The following is a 13,688-nucleotide window of genomic DNA, read 5'->3' on the forward strand; positions in this document are numbered from 1 at the left end:
TTGATTTTGGATTGAAAATTTTCGAGAATTCGGTCATTCAATGAAGCGTTGTGTGCCTAAAATGTGGCACAAAAATATCACAGTTTCCCAACGACATTAAATTTCATTCGGCACTTGCAAACTCACCCGGAGAAGTACATTTATCTTTCCATTCTTGTTAAAATGAATGCATGATAAGAAGCCCCACCTAGACTTGCCCGGCCTATGCACTAACGGGACAAGCAAACCATTACAGCTCGAAGAATATGTGAAAACTTTCGTCTAGAGCTGTGACGAAATTAGTTGCAATCCTACTATATTAAATAAGGAAATTCTTTGAGTGTGTACATTTGAAAATCATGGAAAAATACACCCTTGGGCCATGCTCCATCAGATTTTGCAGATTTGCTGGGGGTACCTAGGGTCAGGTCATGGGCACAACCCCCACCCCTCGCAGGGAGACGACCTGCGATTTTCACCTGTAAACATAGCACTGTGCACATGGTTTACCGACTCCTGCTGGAGACTGGGGCGATTACTAGCCACGGCACAAAATATTAGTGCGTTTGTAGGTCAGGGTAGAGATTACCTCAGCACACTTAAAATGTATAGAGTAGTATGGTCCGTGTACGAGTAGTTAGGCAATCTAGATGCAATAAGCAGGGACACGTCAGCTTAATTATTGTCTTGTTTGAACGTTACTACACCATCCCCACTACCTCATAAGGAGCATTGATCAAGCCTCTTTCTCTGAGACAGAGCCGGAACATTCAACCATTGAGCCTCTTTCAGCCGGGATCATTGAAACCCTCACAGGCCAGAGCCCCCAGCCATCGGTCACACAATAATTGAGCCACACAGCCGAGATACCCCAGATTAAATTGCATCATATGTGGCGATAAATGTGAATTGTTGCTCAGAGGTTGCCGGCTCAATTTGCACCTCCATCCCTACCTCATCTAGAATCCTGTGCAGGCATGGGCAACTTTGCTAGTGTGAATGAGAGCACATCATGGATTAGACACACACACACACACACACACACACACACACACACACACACACACACACACACACACACACACACACACACACACACACACACACACACACACACACACACACACACAATTCTAATTATGTAACATTCCTAATGAGCCTGCTCATTATTCAATGAATAACGAGCATTTTTATTTGGTTACCATGTAAATCAAGATGAGACTTCTCCACAATGGTTAAAAACCTCTGGGATTAACAGTTTACATAACATCAACAGACAATATGCAGCATGCTGAAGTCAGGAAATTCCTTCCGACATGTACTCATTACAGCTCGAAAAGTAACGAAGTATAAAATGAAATAAAAATGAGTATAAACAAATGAACAGTTTTATTTTTCACAAAGCAGCATATTACTCCATTTCTAAACATGTAACATGAGACGAAACAAACATTACATAGGCGATGTGTACGTTCACAAAGTGTGATCGAATTTAAAATCTATGTGGCTCGGAATATTGCACACGGTAAGAGAATCGTTTCCTAGAGCAGGCAGTTTGGTGTGGACGTGGCTACAAGAATCATCAAGAGCCAAATGCTTTATATTAGGTTGAAAATGCAATATAATAGCACATGCGGTACGTGTGTGCATCAGCAAGTATATTCATGGTCGTCACGACATATGGAGGACAAGATGTAAAAAGGTGCTCGATAATATGGGGCAGAATAAGGAATGATGAGAGGATCGAATAGAGTGTAGTTCCAGGACCTTTTTAAAATGCTTTTATTGTCAGCAGCAGATGATGGGAGACCATAAATGTGCCTACGGTTGTGAGTTCAGGGGGCATTTAATAGAATGGCACGAGGAGAAAGATCATTCGGAGGTATGCCGATCTGCGTGTGTCGATGCAGGTTTGTTCTCGGGTTTGAATGTCTAGCAGACCATACACGTTTCACCATCCATGCAGGGTCGGACATCTCCTTGCAGCAAGGCGTTGACTGCCGCGCGAGCCAGGTAGCTCGAGGATCCGTGAACTCCCGATGGAGTGGTATTGTAAAATTCGGTCATGTCCTCCTGCAAAAAAAGAAAAAAAGAAAAAAAAAAGATGAGTGGCGGATTAGGAAATTCCCCCCATCCAAAACCTTGATTTTTTCTATCCCCGTTAATCCACCCCAAATCCTCCTCCTTGAAATTCTGTTTTCTTTCCTGAAAGTCCTTGTGGTGTCCATCTTGTTTATACCTTGTACCCCGGGCCCAGCCCTCTCCCTTCCACAGATCTCCCGATGTCCCTGTTCTCCACTGTTGTTGTGTTTCCCTCTCTCTCCCCCTCTTGTCTCCCGCTCCCTTTATTAAATGTTCTATGTGTTAGCTCTTACATGAACCTCGACTGAGAACACAAAAGAAAGAAAAAAGAAAGTAACAATTACAGAAAGTCACAATCCACCCAATCAACAATTGCTACAGAAAAATCAAAGTTGACAACTTAACTTCGTCTTTATAAACTAATGTGGACTGATTTTGAATAGTTTCAACTTTCAATTAGACAATAAACCCATGCTCACCTCCACTCATTTGTTCCTCTGTTTCCCCACCTGTAGTACCAACTTCCACATTCTCTTCCATCTCACTCTTCCCTCCAGGTCTTAAAGACAACTGTTCACCACCATCTCAGATCACCCCCAACCCAAAACCATGATCTTTTCCACCTGCATTAACCCCACCTCTTTCAAAGTGTTCAGGTTTGTTGAGTGAGCAGCGGCTTTTGCGTCTCGCATACTGTCTCCCACTGGAAGCAAATACTCGACAATTGAGAAGGAAGCTCTAGCATGTGTCTGGGCTGTGGAAAAGTGGAGGACATACCTCTGGGGATGCCACTTGACTCTTCAAACTGACCACTTGATGCCACTTGACTTCCAGACTGCATCTGACTACCAATTGCGATGTTTCAGACGATGAACATGAGCCAATTGCCACCATTTCGCATGCCCTGACTGCTCTATCCATCACCGAGTTCTCTGCTGCACGTGAAGCTTGCACAGAACCATGTGCCCAAATAGAGCAAGGCCGGACAAACTCCAGGAAAGCGGTTGCACCTGAGCTTGCGTCGTACTTTGCTGTCTGTCCTGAACTGACCATGGACAAAGCATACGTGATGCGAGGACTCGCTTGATTGTGCCGCTGTCCTTGCATTCCAAGCTGGTTAACCTGGCGCATGGAAGTCACCACTATAACCGCTGTGCCATCACCTTGGTTGACTATTACCAGAAGTGGCCTGAGGTGGCATTTACCTCAAGTGTTGAGAAGGGAATCACCACGCTCTCCCCTCCGCCCCAACCAAGCCCCCCTCTTTCCAGTGTTTTCTTCATGAGAGTTTATTTCTTTATCTATCTATCTTATCCACCCCTTGCATCCACCCCGACCCCTCATTCTTCACCACGTCCCTTATTTTCCAAGTTTCTCTCTATTTTGTCCCTCAGCCCTGCTGTTGGTGTTTCCACCCCTCCCCTTCTATTGGTCCTTTTGTTCTGTTACATCCTGATCCGTTCTTTGTCCAAACTCCTCCATGAGCCTCGACTTTATATATTAAAGAAAAAGTGAGAGTGTAATTACCTTGTACTTTGTACCATCTATGCTTTCAGTTTGCATGACGATAAAAAAAAATCAAATTATTGGTATGACAGAGGGTTGAAGCCGATGCATTGTGGATCCAAGGTAATGGAACAACATGTGGATACAAGGGGATGAATAAACAAGAGGAAAGGAAACGATATACAAATAGATGGGGAGGATTATCTTGGCAGCAGGAATTAAACAAAGTCGTAATGTATTTACCGTTGTTCACAGAAATGAATAGCTACAGAGGAAAGGGGAAAGGGTGGGTTGGAGCGAAAATCCTGCCATTTGTGCAAACAAAGGTGCATGCCCTCATTGTGTGCTGTTAATGTTACCGGGTTAGTGGTCGCAGTATTGTTGGGAAGCCCCTGTTCGGACCGGAAGCTGCGCAAGGCATCTCCCACCAGGATATCAAGATCCACGGCATCCTGAAAGCCCACCTCAGGGTTCCGCTCCAGTAGAAGTGACACGACCATCAATAGCTGCAAAGCACAGTCAATAACCATCTCAATAAAAAGCCGAGCCTGTTCCCAGAGGGGACAGAGTATTCGTGTGTGTGTGTGTGTGTGTGTGTGTGTGTGTGTGTGTGTGTGTGTGTGTGTGTGTGTGTGTGTGTGAGATTCAGTAAGTCCACACGCAAACTTTAATATAGCACCCTTTAAGCACAGATTGTCAAAGTTGTCTAATGTAACCATTTCCTATTTCCACATCCAAATTTACCCACAAGTTGATTTTGTAGCTGGAATGCAGATTCTGTCAAAGTCATCCGTGCCCATTCCTGAGGGTGTGTTTTCTCGTGGTTTTCAGGTGTGCTGCAAAGCCTGCATTCTCGATCGACTTGCACACCCGACCAGCCTTCGGCATGGTTCGACAAAGTTGTCCAGTTTTGTCTAATTTCTCTCCATGTCGATTTTCTTTCCCTTGAATGTACGTTATATCTAATTTAAAGGTGATGAATCATGTGCTTTATAATCTGTGTCGTCTCTTCACAGTGTCTGTGCATCTGCATCTTGTCCAGACCCAAGAGCCATAACTTTATTTCCTCTACTCCTTATAAACGAGGTATGTCTGTGTGTGATGCCAGCTCATATACACTGCCCTCCACAAGTAATTGGACCAGTCAAGTCAAATTTGTTATTATTGCTATATTACTATATTATTACTATATTATTACTATATTATTACTATATTATAACTATATTATTACTATATTATAACTATATTATTACTATATTATTACTATATTATTACTGTGGTATTACTATAGTATTACTATATTATTACCATATTATAACTATATTATTACTACATTATTACTACATTATTACTATATTATTACTATATTATGACTATATTATGACTATATTATTACTATATTATTACTATATTATTACTATATTATTACTATATTATTACTATAGTATTACTATAGTATTACTACATTATTACTACATTATTACTATATTATTACTACATTATTACTATAGTATTACTATAGTATTACTATATTATAACTATATTATTACGATATTATTACTACATTATAACTATATAATTACTATATTATTACTATATTATCACTATATTATTACTATATTATTACTATATTATTACTACATTATTACTATATTATTACTGTATTATTACTACATTATAACTATATTATTACTATATTATTACTATATTATTACAACATTATTACTATAACCACCTTTAGAGGCCATTTTTCCCCGCAAAGCGGGGGTTGGCCTTTTTCGGGAACCGTGGTTGTTGTTGTTTTTTTGGTCCCCTTTTTGAAGCAATGTTTTACGGCCGGATGCCCTTCCTGACGCCAACCCTTTTTGCCGCCGTTAACGACAAACAGGGAATTACCAGTGAGCTGGTACTCAATTTGCCGACCTCGGAAGGATGACAGGCTGAGTCAACCCCCCTGGCGTTAATTCAGCGATTGACCGGGATTCGAACCCAGGATCCTAGGATCCTAAGCCGGCACCCTAGCCTCCAGCCCAATATTACTATATTACTATTATTATTACTATTACATATTACTATTATTACAATATTACTATTACTATATTATTACTACATTATTACTACATTATTATGATATTATTATGATATTATTACTGTATTATTACTATATTATTACTATATTATTACTACATTATTACTATATTATAACTATATTATTACTACATTATTACTATATTATTACTACATTATTACTATATTATTACTACATTATTACTACAGTATTACTATATTATTACTACATTATTACTACATTATTACTATATTATTACTACATTATTACTATATTATTACTACATTACTATATTATTACTATATTATTGCGATATTATTACTATATTAATACTACATTATTACTACATTATTACTGCATTATTACTATATTATGACTACATTATTACTATATTATTACTATATTATGACTATATTATTATGACATTATTACTATATTATTACTATATTATTGCTATATATACTCAAGAAACTTGATTTTGAGATACAAGAGATGAATACGAGGCAACAGTACAGCCGATTCTCTTTTATTACTTGGGATTTCTATACATACTTATTTTACCATTTTAGAATAATAGCACTTTTTATGTCCACCCCCCCCCAGTTTAACCCCTTAACAAGTAAACCGCCCCCCACCCCCCCCCCATCCCCATCCCCTATTTTAGGTAAGTACAAGCATTGGAACAGATGACTGACAGGTGTCTCTTGTTGCATTGATTGTTCACATGTAAACGAGCTGTGAATGTCTAGTCTTGGTTTTAGCCTTTGTTTTTGCCTTGGGAATCTGCCTTTGGAGTCAGCAGGTATAAACCAACATGAAGACCAGAGAACTGTCAATGAAAGAAAAGCAAGTAATTTGGAAGCTGAAAAAACAGAATAATTTAATTATAACCATAGCACATATTACTATATTATTACTATATTATACCCGGTGTGTACCCCGGTTTAGAATAGGTACACCGTATCCCTGCGCATCGTAAGAGGCGACTAAGGGTTGCGTCAGGAAGGGCCTCCGGCCATAAAAACATTGCCTCAAACAGGGAACCATGATTGTCATGGGGCCCACAAGGCTAACCCCCGCTTTAGCGGGGAAAATGGCCTTAAAAAAACGATCATTCATTCATTCATAGCACAACAACTGGGAAAAGCAAACGCAACAATTTGGAATATCTTGAAAAAGAAAGAAACCACTTGTGTACTTAGCAAAAGACAATGGCCAGGTCGGCAAAGGAAAAAAAACTGTAGTTGATGACAGAAAAATAAATCAGAGCAGTAAAGAAAAACCCTGAAACAACTGTCAGTGACATGACAAACAACCTCCAGAGTGCAGGGATGAAAATATCACAATCTACCGTTCACAGAAGACTTCAACAGCAGAATTACAAAGGCTACACCACAAGAAGCAAACCTCTCATTAGCACCAAAATAGGCCAGATTAGAATTTGCCAAGAAGTACAGAGGTGAGGCAGTGAGTTCTGGAACAAAGTTTTATGGACAGATGAGACCAAGATAAACCTTTACCAAAGTGATGGAAAGGTGAAAGAGGGGAGAAAGGAAGAAACTGCATATGACCCAAAAGCATACTACCTCGTCTGTGAAGCATGGTGGAGGTCATGTGATGGCTTGGGCTTGCTTGGCTGCCTCTGAAACTGGCTCCCTCATCTTTACTGATGATGTAAGTAATGATGGCAGCAGCAGAATTAATTTGGAAGTGTACAGAAACATTTTGTCTGCCTATGTACAAGAAAATGCCTCCAAATTCATTGGGTGGCGCTTCACCATGCAGCAAGACAATGACCCAAAATACACTGCCAACGCAACCAAGGATTTCATCACGGGAAAAAATGGAAGGTTTTAGACAGAAAAAGTCAATCTCCTTATTTAAATCCAATGGAGCATGCATTTCACTTGATGAAGAGGAGACTAAAGTCAGAAACCCCCAAAACCCAGCATCAACTGAAAATGGCTACGGTACAGGTTTGGCAAAGCACCTCAAAAGGAAAATTAATGCAGGTTGTTATGATTCATCCAATCAAATTAAATCAGTAAAAGTTTAGAATCGAAAAAAACTGGACTTACAAGTGGGCACAGCCGACGTTTCGGGGAGAATCCACTCACCTTGATGTGAAGTGAAGAAGAAGCTTGAAAATCGTCAAGTGACCACATTCGTTGGGAGGGTGAATTGGTCTGTTGACCAATTGACCAACAGTCTGTTTCACCCTAACAACGCTTGAGGGCACGTGACAATTGTCAAGCTTCTTCTTCACTGACATCTGCCGTGAACAAGGCGAGTGGATTTTCGCTGAAATGTCGGCTCAATCGACTTGTAAGTCCAATATTTTCAGTTATAAACATTACTGACTCATCTCCAATGAGGATACCGAGAGTTTGGCGATGTTAATGGGTCACAGACTCGATGCAATTATTGCATGCAAGGGATATGTATACAAACAAATACTATTACACTACTTTAACTTACTTCAAGCTAATCTGTTCTAATACTTGTGCTTACTTAAAATGGGGGGGGGGGGGGGGGGGGGGGAAGGAACATAAAAAGTGCTATTGTTCTACAATGGCAAAACTTTACATGGAAATACCAAGAAATAAAAGCTGACCTTTTACACTCCAGTCTCATCTTCATCGATTGATCTCAAATCCCAATTTATTGATAATAACAAATTTGACTTCACCGTTCCAATACTTTATGGATCGAGGTTGAAGGGCCGAAACGGGATGATGCTGAGGCCCTCGACTGAGGACCCGGTCAGTGCGGCACACTTGTGACCAGGTGTGTTTTGAACTTATATATAATTTTAATTTTAGAAACAGGAATCAAATTCCTGCGAGGGGCTAAGTGTGAAAAAATTCTGACTCAATGCGGGGCTCGAACCACGGACCTCCGTTGATAACGCATCAACAGCCCACTGCGCTACTGAGCCAGCCACAATCTCCTCAGAACTTTTCCACACTTAACACTGCGAGCTTTATCATGGCCGATGTCTTACATGCCTGCTAAGCAGACCCTGAATGTTAGCGTAAGTATATGCATGCGTATGTATGTGTGAATAAGTAGAAATGCATTGAAGATTAATTCAAATACAATTTTAGAAACAGGTATCAAATTCCTGCGAGGGGCTAAGTGTGAAAAAATTCTGACTCAATGCGGGGCTCGAACCACGGACCTCCGTTGATAATGCGTCAACAGCCCACTGCGCTATTGAGCCAGCCACAATCTCCTCAGAACTAACTATATATATAATTATACACACACAAACACACATATATATATATATATATATATATATATATATATATATATATATATATATATATATATATATCATGAAATATCATGCAAAGCAGATAGCGAAAGAGAGGTGTGATGTGATGAGGGTGAGTTGCTTGAAGGATGAAGTGGGACAAATCGTTGTGGACCCAGATGGAATTAAAGGAAGATGGAAGAGATATATGGAAATACTGTTGAATGCAGAGAATGAATGGGATGGCAACATGGAGAGTAACCCAGTTTTAGGACGGGCAGAGAAGATAACCGAGAAGGAAGTTGAGGAAGCGATAAAAGCAATGAAGAGTAGAAAAGCGGGAGGGCCGATGGGAGTTGTGGGAGATATGTTGAAGGCAGCGGGAAATTGGGGTGTGAAGAGAATGACAGAGATCTGTAATCTGGTGGTGAAAGAAGGCCGCATTCCAGTGGATTGGGAACTGAGTACCCTCGTCCATCTATACAAGGGGAAAGGTGACCCTCTGGTCTGTGGCTCGTATCGAGCGATAAAGTTATTGGAGCATGGAATGAAGGTATTGGAAAGGGCGTTGGAGAGGAGGATAAGGAAGAAAGTGAAGATTGACGAAATGCAGTTTGGATTTATGCCAGAAAGGGGAACGACAGACGCGCCTTTTATTGTGAGGCAGTTGCAGGAGAAGTACATGGAGAAGAGGAAGAAGTTGTTTCTTGGGTTTGTTGATCTGGAGAAAGCATTCGATAGGGTTCCACGTGAAGTAGTGACATGGGCATTGAGGAAGTTAGGAGTGGAGGAATGGTTGATCAGAGTAGTGATGGCAATGTACAAAAGAGCGTGCACAGCTGTAAGGATGAAGGACGGGCACAGTGGTGAGTTTGAGGTGAAGGTGGGAGTGCCTGGTATTTGAGGTGAAGGTGGGAGTGCATCAGGGGTCGGTACTAAGTCCACTAATATTTGTAGCTGTGATGGAGGTGCTGGCTCGGAACGTAAAGGACGGTTTTCCGTGGGAGTTGTTGTATGCAGATGATCTGGTGTTGATTGTGGAAAGTATGGATGGACTGAAGGAAAAGATGAACAAGTGGAAGGAATGTATGGAGACAAAAGGTCTGAAGGTGAATATCGGAAAGACTAAGGTGATGGCAAGTGGTAAAGCATGTGGTGAGGTGGAAAGAACTGGGAAGTGGCTGTGTGCTGTGTGCAGGAAGGGCGTCGGAGTGAATTCCATTCAATGTACAATGTGCACTGAGTGGGTTCATCAAAAATGTAGTGGTTTGAAAAAAATGAATGAATGATCGTTTTAAGGCCATTTTCCCCGCTAGAGCGGGGGTTAGCCTTGCGGGCCCCATGACAATCATGGTTCCCTGTTTGAGGCAATGTTTTTATGGCCGGATGCCCTTCCTGGCGTCAACCCTTGGTCACGCTCTTACGATGAGCAGGGATACGGTGTACCGATTCTAAATCTGGGTACACACCGTGATCATTCATCCCAGCAAGCTGGTACTCAATTTGCCGACCTCGGAAGGATGACAGGCTGAGTCAACCCCCCTGTCGTTAATTCAGCGATCGACCGGGATTCGAACCCAGGATCCTAGGATCCTAAGCCGGCATCCGAGGGTCATTAGCCAGTGTGGCAGATGCATTCAAGTGTAAGGTGTGCACAGAGGGAGCTGCAGATGGAGGAAATGTTGAGTTGGATCTTGGAGACGGCGTGAAGCTGGAAGGTGTGAAAACATTGTTACCTCGGAGACATGCTGAATGGAGAAGGTGGATCAGACTCGGTAACGGTTGCTCGAGTGAGATGTGCATGGAAGAAGTTTCGAGAACTGAGTGGCGTGCTGACGAGGAGGGGAGTGTCGTTGAAGCTGAAGGGAAAGGTGTATGCTGCATGTGTGAGAAGTGTTATGATTTATGGGAGCGAGACATGGGTAATGAACGTAGAGCAGCAACGAAGGCTGGAAAGGGTGGAAATGCGAATGGTTCGTGGATGTGTGGAGTATCGTTGAGAAAATGAATGAATGAATGAATGATCGTTTTAAGGCCATTTTCCCTGCTAGAGCGGGGGTTAGCCTTGCGGGCTGCATGACAATCATGGTTCCCTGTTTGAGGCAATGTTTTTATGGCCGGATGCCCTTCCTGACGCCAACCCTTGGTCACGCTCTTACGATGCGCAGGGATACGGTGTACCGATTCTAAATCTGGGTACACACCATGATCATTCATCCCAGCAAGCTGGTACTCAATTTGCCGACCTCGGAAGGATGACAGGCTGAGTCAACCCCCCGGGGTTAATTCAGCGATCGACCGGGATTCGAACCCAGGATCCTAGGATCCTAAGCCGGCACCCGAGGGTCCTTAACCAGTGTGGCAGCTGCATTCAAGTGTAAGGTGTGTACAGAGGGAGCTGCAGATGGCGGAAATGTTGAGTTGGATCTTGGAGACGGCGTGAAGCTGGAAGGTGTGAAAACATTGTTACCTCGGAGACATGCTGAATGGAGAAGGTGGATCAGACTCGGTAACGGTTGCTCGAGTGAGATGTGCATGTAAGAAGTTTCGAGAACTGAGTGGTGTGCTGACGAGGAGGGGAGTGTCGTTGAAGCTGAAGGGAAAGGTGTATGCTGCATGTGTGAGAAGTGTTATGATTTATGGGAGCGAGACATGGGTAATGAACGTAGAGCAGCAACGAAGGCTGGAAAGGGTGGAAATGCGAATGGTTCGTGGATGTGTGGAGTATCGTTGAGAGAGAGGAAGACAAATGATGAATTGCGAAAGATGATGGGAATAGAGCCTGTGATTGATGCTGTGAAGAGAAACAGTTTGAGATGGTTTGGTCATGTGCTGAGGAAGGATGAAAATGATTTGTTGAGAAGAGTGATGGAAATGAATGTAGAAGGAAGTAGAGGACGGGGAAAACCGAGAAAGACTTGGCTAAAGACGGTCGAAGAAGAAATGCGGGCAAGGGGGTTAACAAGGGGGGATGCAGAAAATAGGGCAAAATGGAGAAGATTGTCATGGGGACCGCAAGGCTAACCCCCGCTCTTGCAGGGAAAATGACCTTAAAATGCCTGTTGTTGTTGTTGTTGTTGTATATGAATCGTTTAAAATAAAAAAAGCCTTCAATTTCTGAAATTTTTCCTTTTCATTTGGGCTTTCCAATTGAAGTCCCGCCCTTAGGGTGGGTACCGTTGCTGGTATAGATAATTCTCACCTCGACAACAATTTGCCGATACTCCGGCTGCTCAATGCTTTGCAGCATGTCCTCAACCAGCAGCGAGAAGTTCATCTCGTACATAGTCATGTCTGACAGGGTTGGTTGCTGTGGAAATAAAATCAAAACCAGCAGCAGAAACAGTCATTTTGTTGTCATATGTGCACAACCTGTATTTTTGTATGTAGATCTGTCCTTCATTCTGAAGATTGCGGCATTGTGAAGAAGAAACAGCACAATGTCATCAAGAGAATTGCCCATGTTTTATCTGGCATTCATACGTCCTTGTGGTATGTCCATAAGTAACGGGCAGTATAATGCAATTCAACCAATTATTAGTTAAAAACAAATGCGTTCATTGGATGTGATTCAGTAACCTGAGGTAAGTGACTTCCTGAGACAATGATTCCTCCTGGTGTGCGCTCCAACACTTGCCAGACTCGGTCGTAAAAGCCAGGAGGAGTGTGGTTTAGGGAACCATCCATATGTCGGCGATTCTGCCACGATCTATCAAGGTGAAAGTGCTGCATCAGGTGAGTGACCTTCACTGTGGTATCGAGACAGTAACAGGCTATCTGATTCAGAAGAATATTTTAGTGAAACGTTTGGAAATACGAGAAAATAGTTTGACAATGGCCAGTCCCAGCATCAAGTATAACTTTCCCAGCACACTATAAAGAGTCCGTATTACTGCGACTGCACGGCTTCTGTTTTCTAAAAAGCATTGCTTCTTTAGGTAAAAATCAAAGTTAATGTGAGTATATTAAACAAGCATCATGTAATAATAATAACTGCATAATTTGGCACACCTTTGTGACACGGATCCTGTAAATACTACTTTGATTAATGACAAGCAAAGCCTGGTGTTGACTAAACGGAGAACGTGGCCGGCTTAAGATCTTAGAGTTTTGCGTTTGAGCCCCTGTCGTGCCATTAAATAACACCAGGTGGGTTGACTCAGCTTCTTATCCTTCCTAGATCGGCAAAATGAGCATCAGCTTACTGGAAACAGGGGGCACTGCATCAGTGGCACGCCGCACTCCAAGCAACGAGGCAACCAGCAGCCACAGGCTGTATCGGAAATGATGATGATAATGGTGTAGTCCAGCAGTATTGAAGCATTGCCTCTAATGAGGTAAAGGAACCACAGACAGCAATCCATGGCCTGTATGTATGGTATTGCTGTCTGAGTGCACATGCAAATTTTGAAGTCTACATCTATTGAAATTTAACTCTTAAAATAATTAATCGCAGTCCATATTCCACCTGAATTCATTAAAGGAGAACCAAATTGATTTCTGGAAAACTTTCTCCTATTTTTTTGTTTGCCTACTACCTTTTTCTTCTTATTTGCGCAGCTTCACCAATTTCACCAATCTCAGCTTCAGACGATAGAAAAGTTCAGCACTATGTGAACAAATAATTTAAAAATAGCATGCACAGGTGGAAGGAATGTTATGTTTAATTTAAATAGGGATTTAAGCAAATCATTATAAATCAGAACCCCAACCTACTTGCCTACACTTTACCAAAAGCAATGAACATCTGGAATTTGTCAGCAGATCAGATAGTAGGTCAAATAATGTTCCTCT

General features: G+C 41.9%; 1 protein-coding gene across 3 annotated transcripts in view; it reads right to left on the minus strand.

Annotated features, from left to right (window-relative positions):
- Positions 1 to 1,349: 1,349 nt before the first annotated feature.
- PHKB (phosphorylase kinase regulatory subunit beta) overlaps positions 1,350 to 13,688 on the minus strand; it is a 122,766-nt gene continuing 110,427 nt past the window's right edge. For all 3 annotated transcript variants that reach the window (XM_068121135.2, XM_068121136.2, XM_078780556.1), the window contains 4 exons: positions 12,474 to 12,603; positions 12,097 to 12,204; positions 3,927 to 4,073; positions 1,350 to 2,052 (listed from right to left, as the gene is read on the minus strand). In XM_068121135.2, coding sequence (XP_067977236.1) covers positions 1,912 to 2,052; positions 3,927 to 4,073; positions 12,097 to 12,204; positions 12,474 to 12,603 — 526 coding nt within the window. In that variant the 3' untranslated portion in view covers positions 1,350 to 1,911. The remainder of the gene's footprint in view (positions 2,053 to 3,926; positions 4,074 to 12,096; positions 12,205 to 12,473; positions 12,604 to 13,688) is intronic.

This window comes from Myxine glutinosa, chromosome 6 (assembly GCF_964187855.1).
Source record: "Myxine glutinosa chromosome 6, kmMyxGlut1.1, whole genome shotgun sequence".
NCBI lineage: Eukaryota > Metazoa > Chordata > Myxini > Myxiniformes > Myxinidae > Myxine > Myxine glutinosa.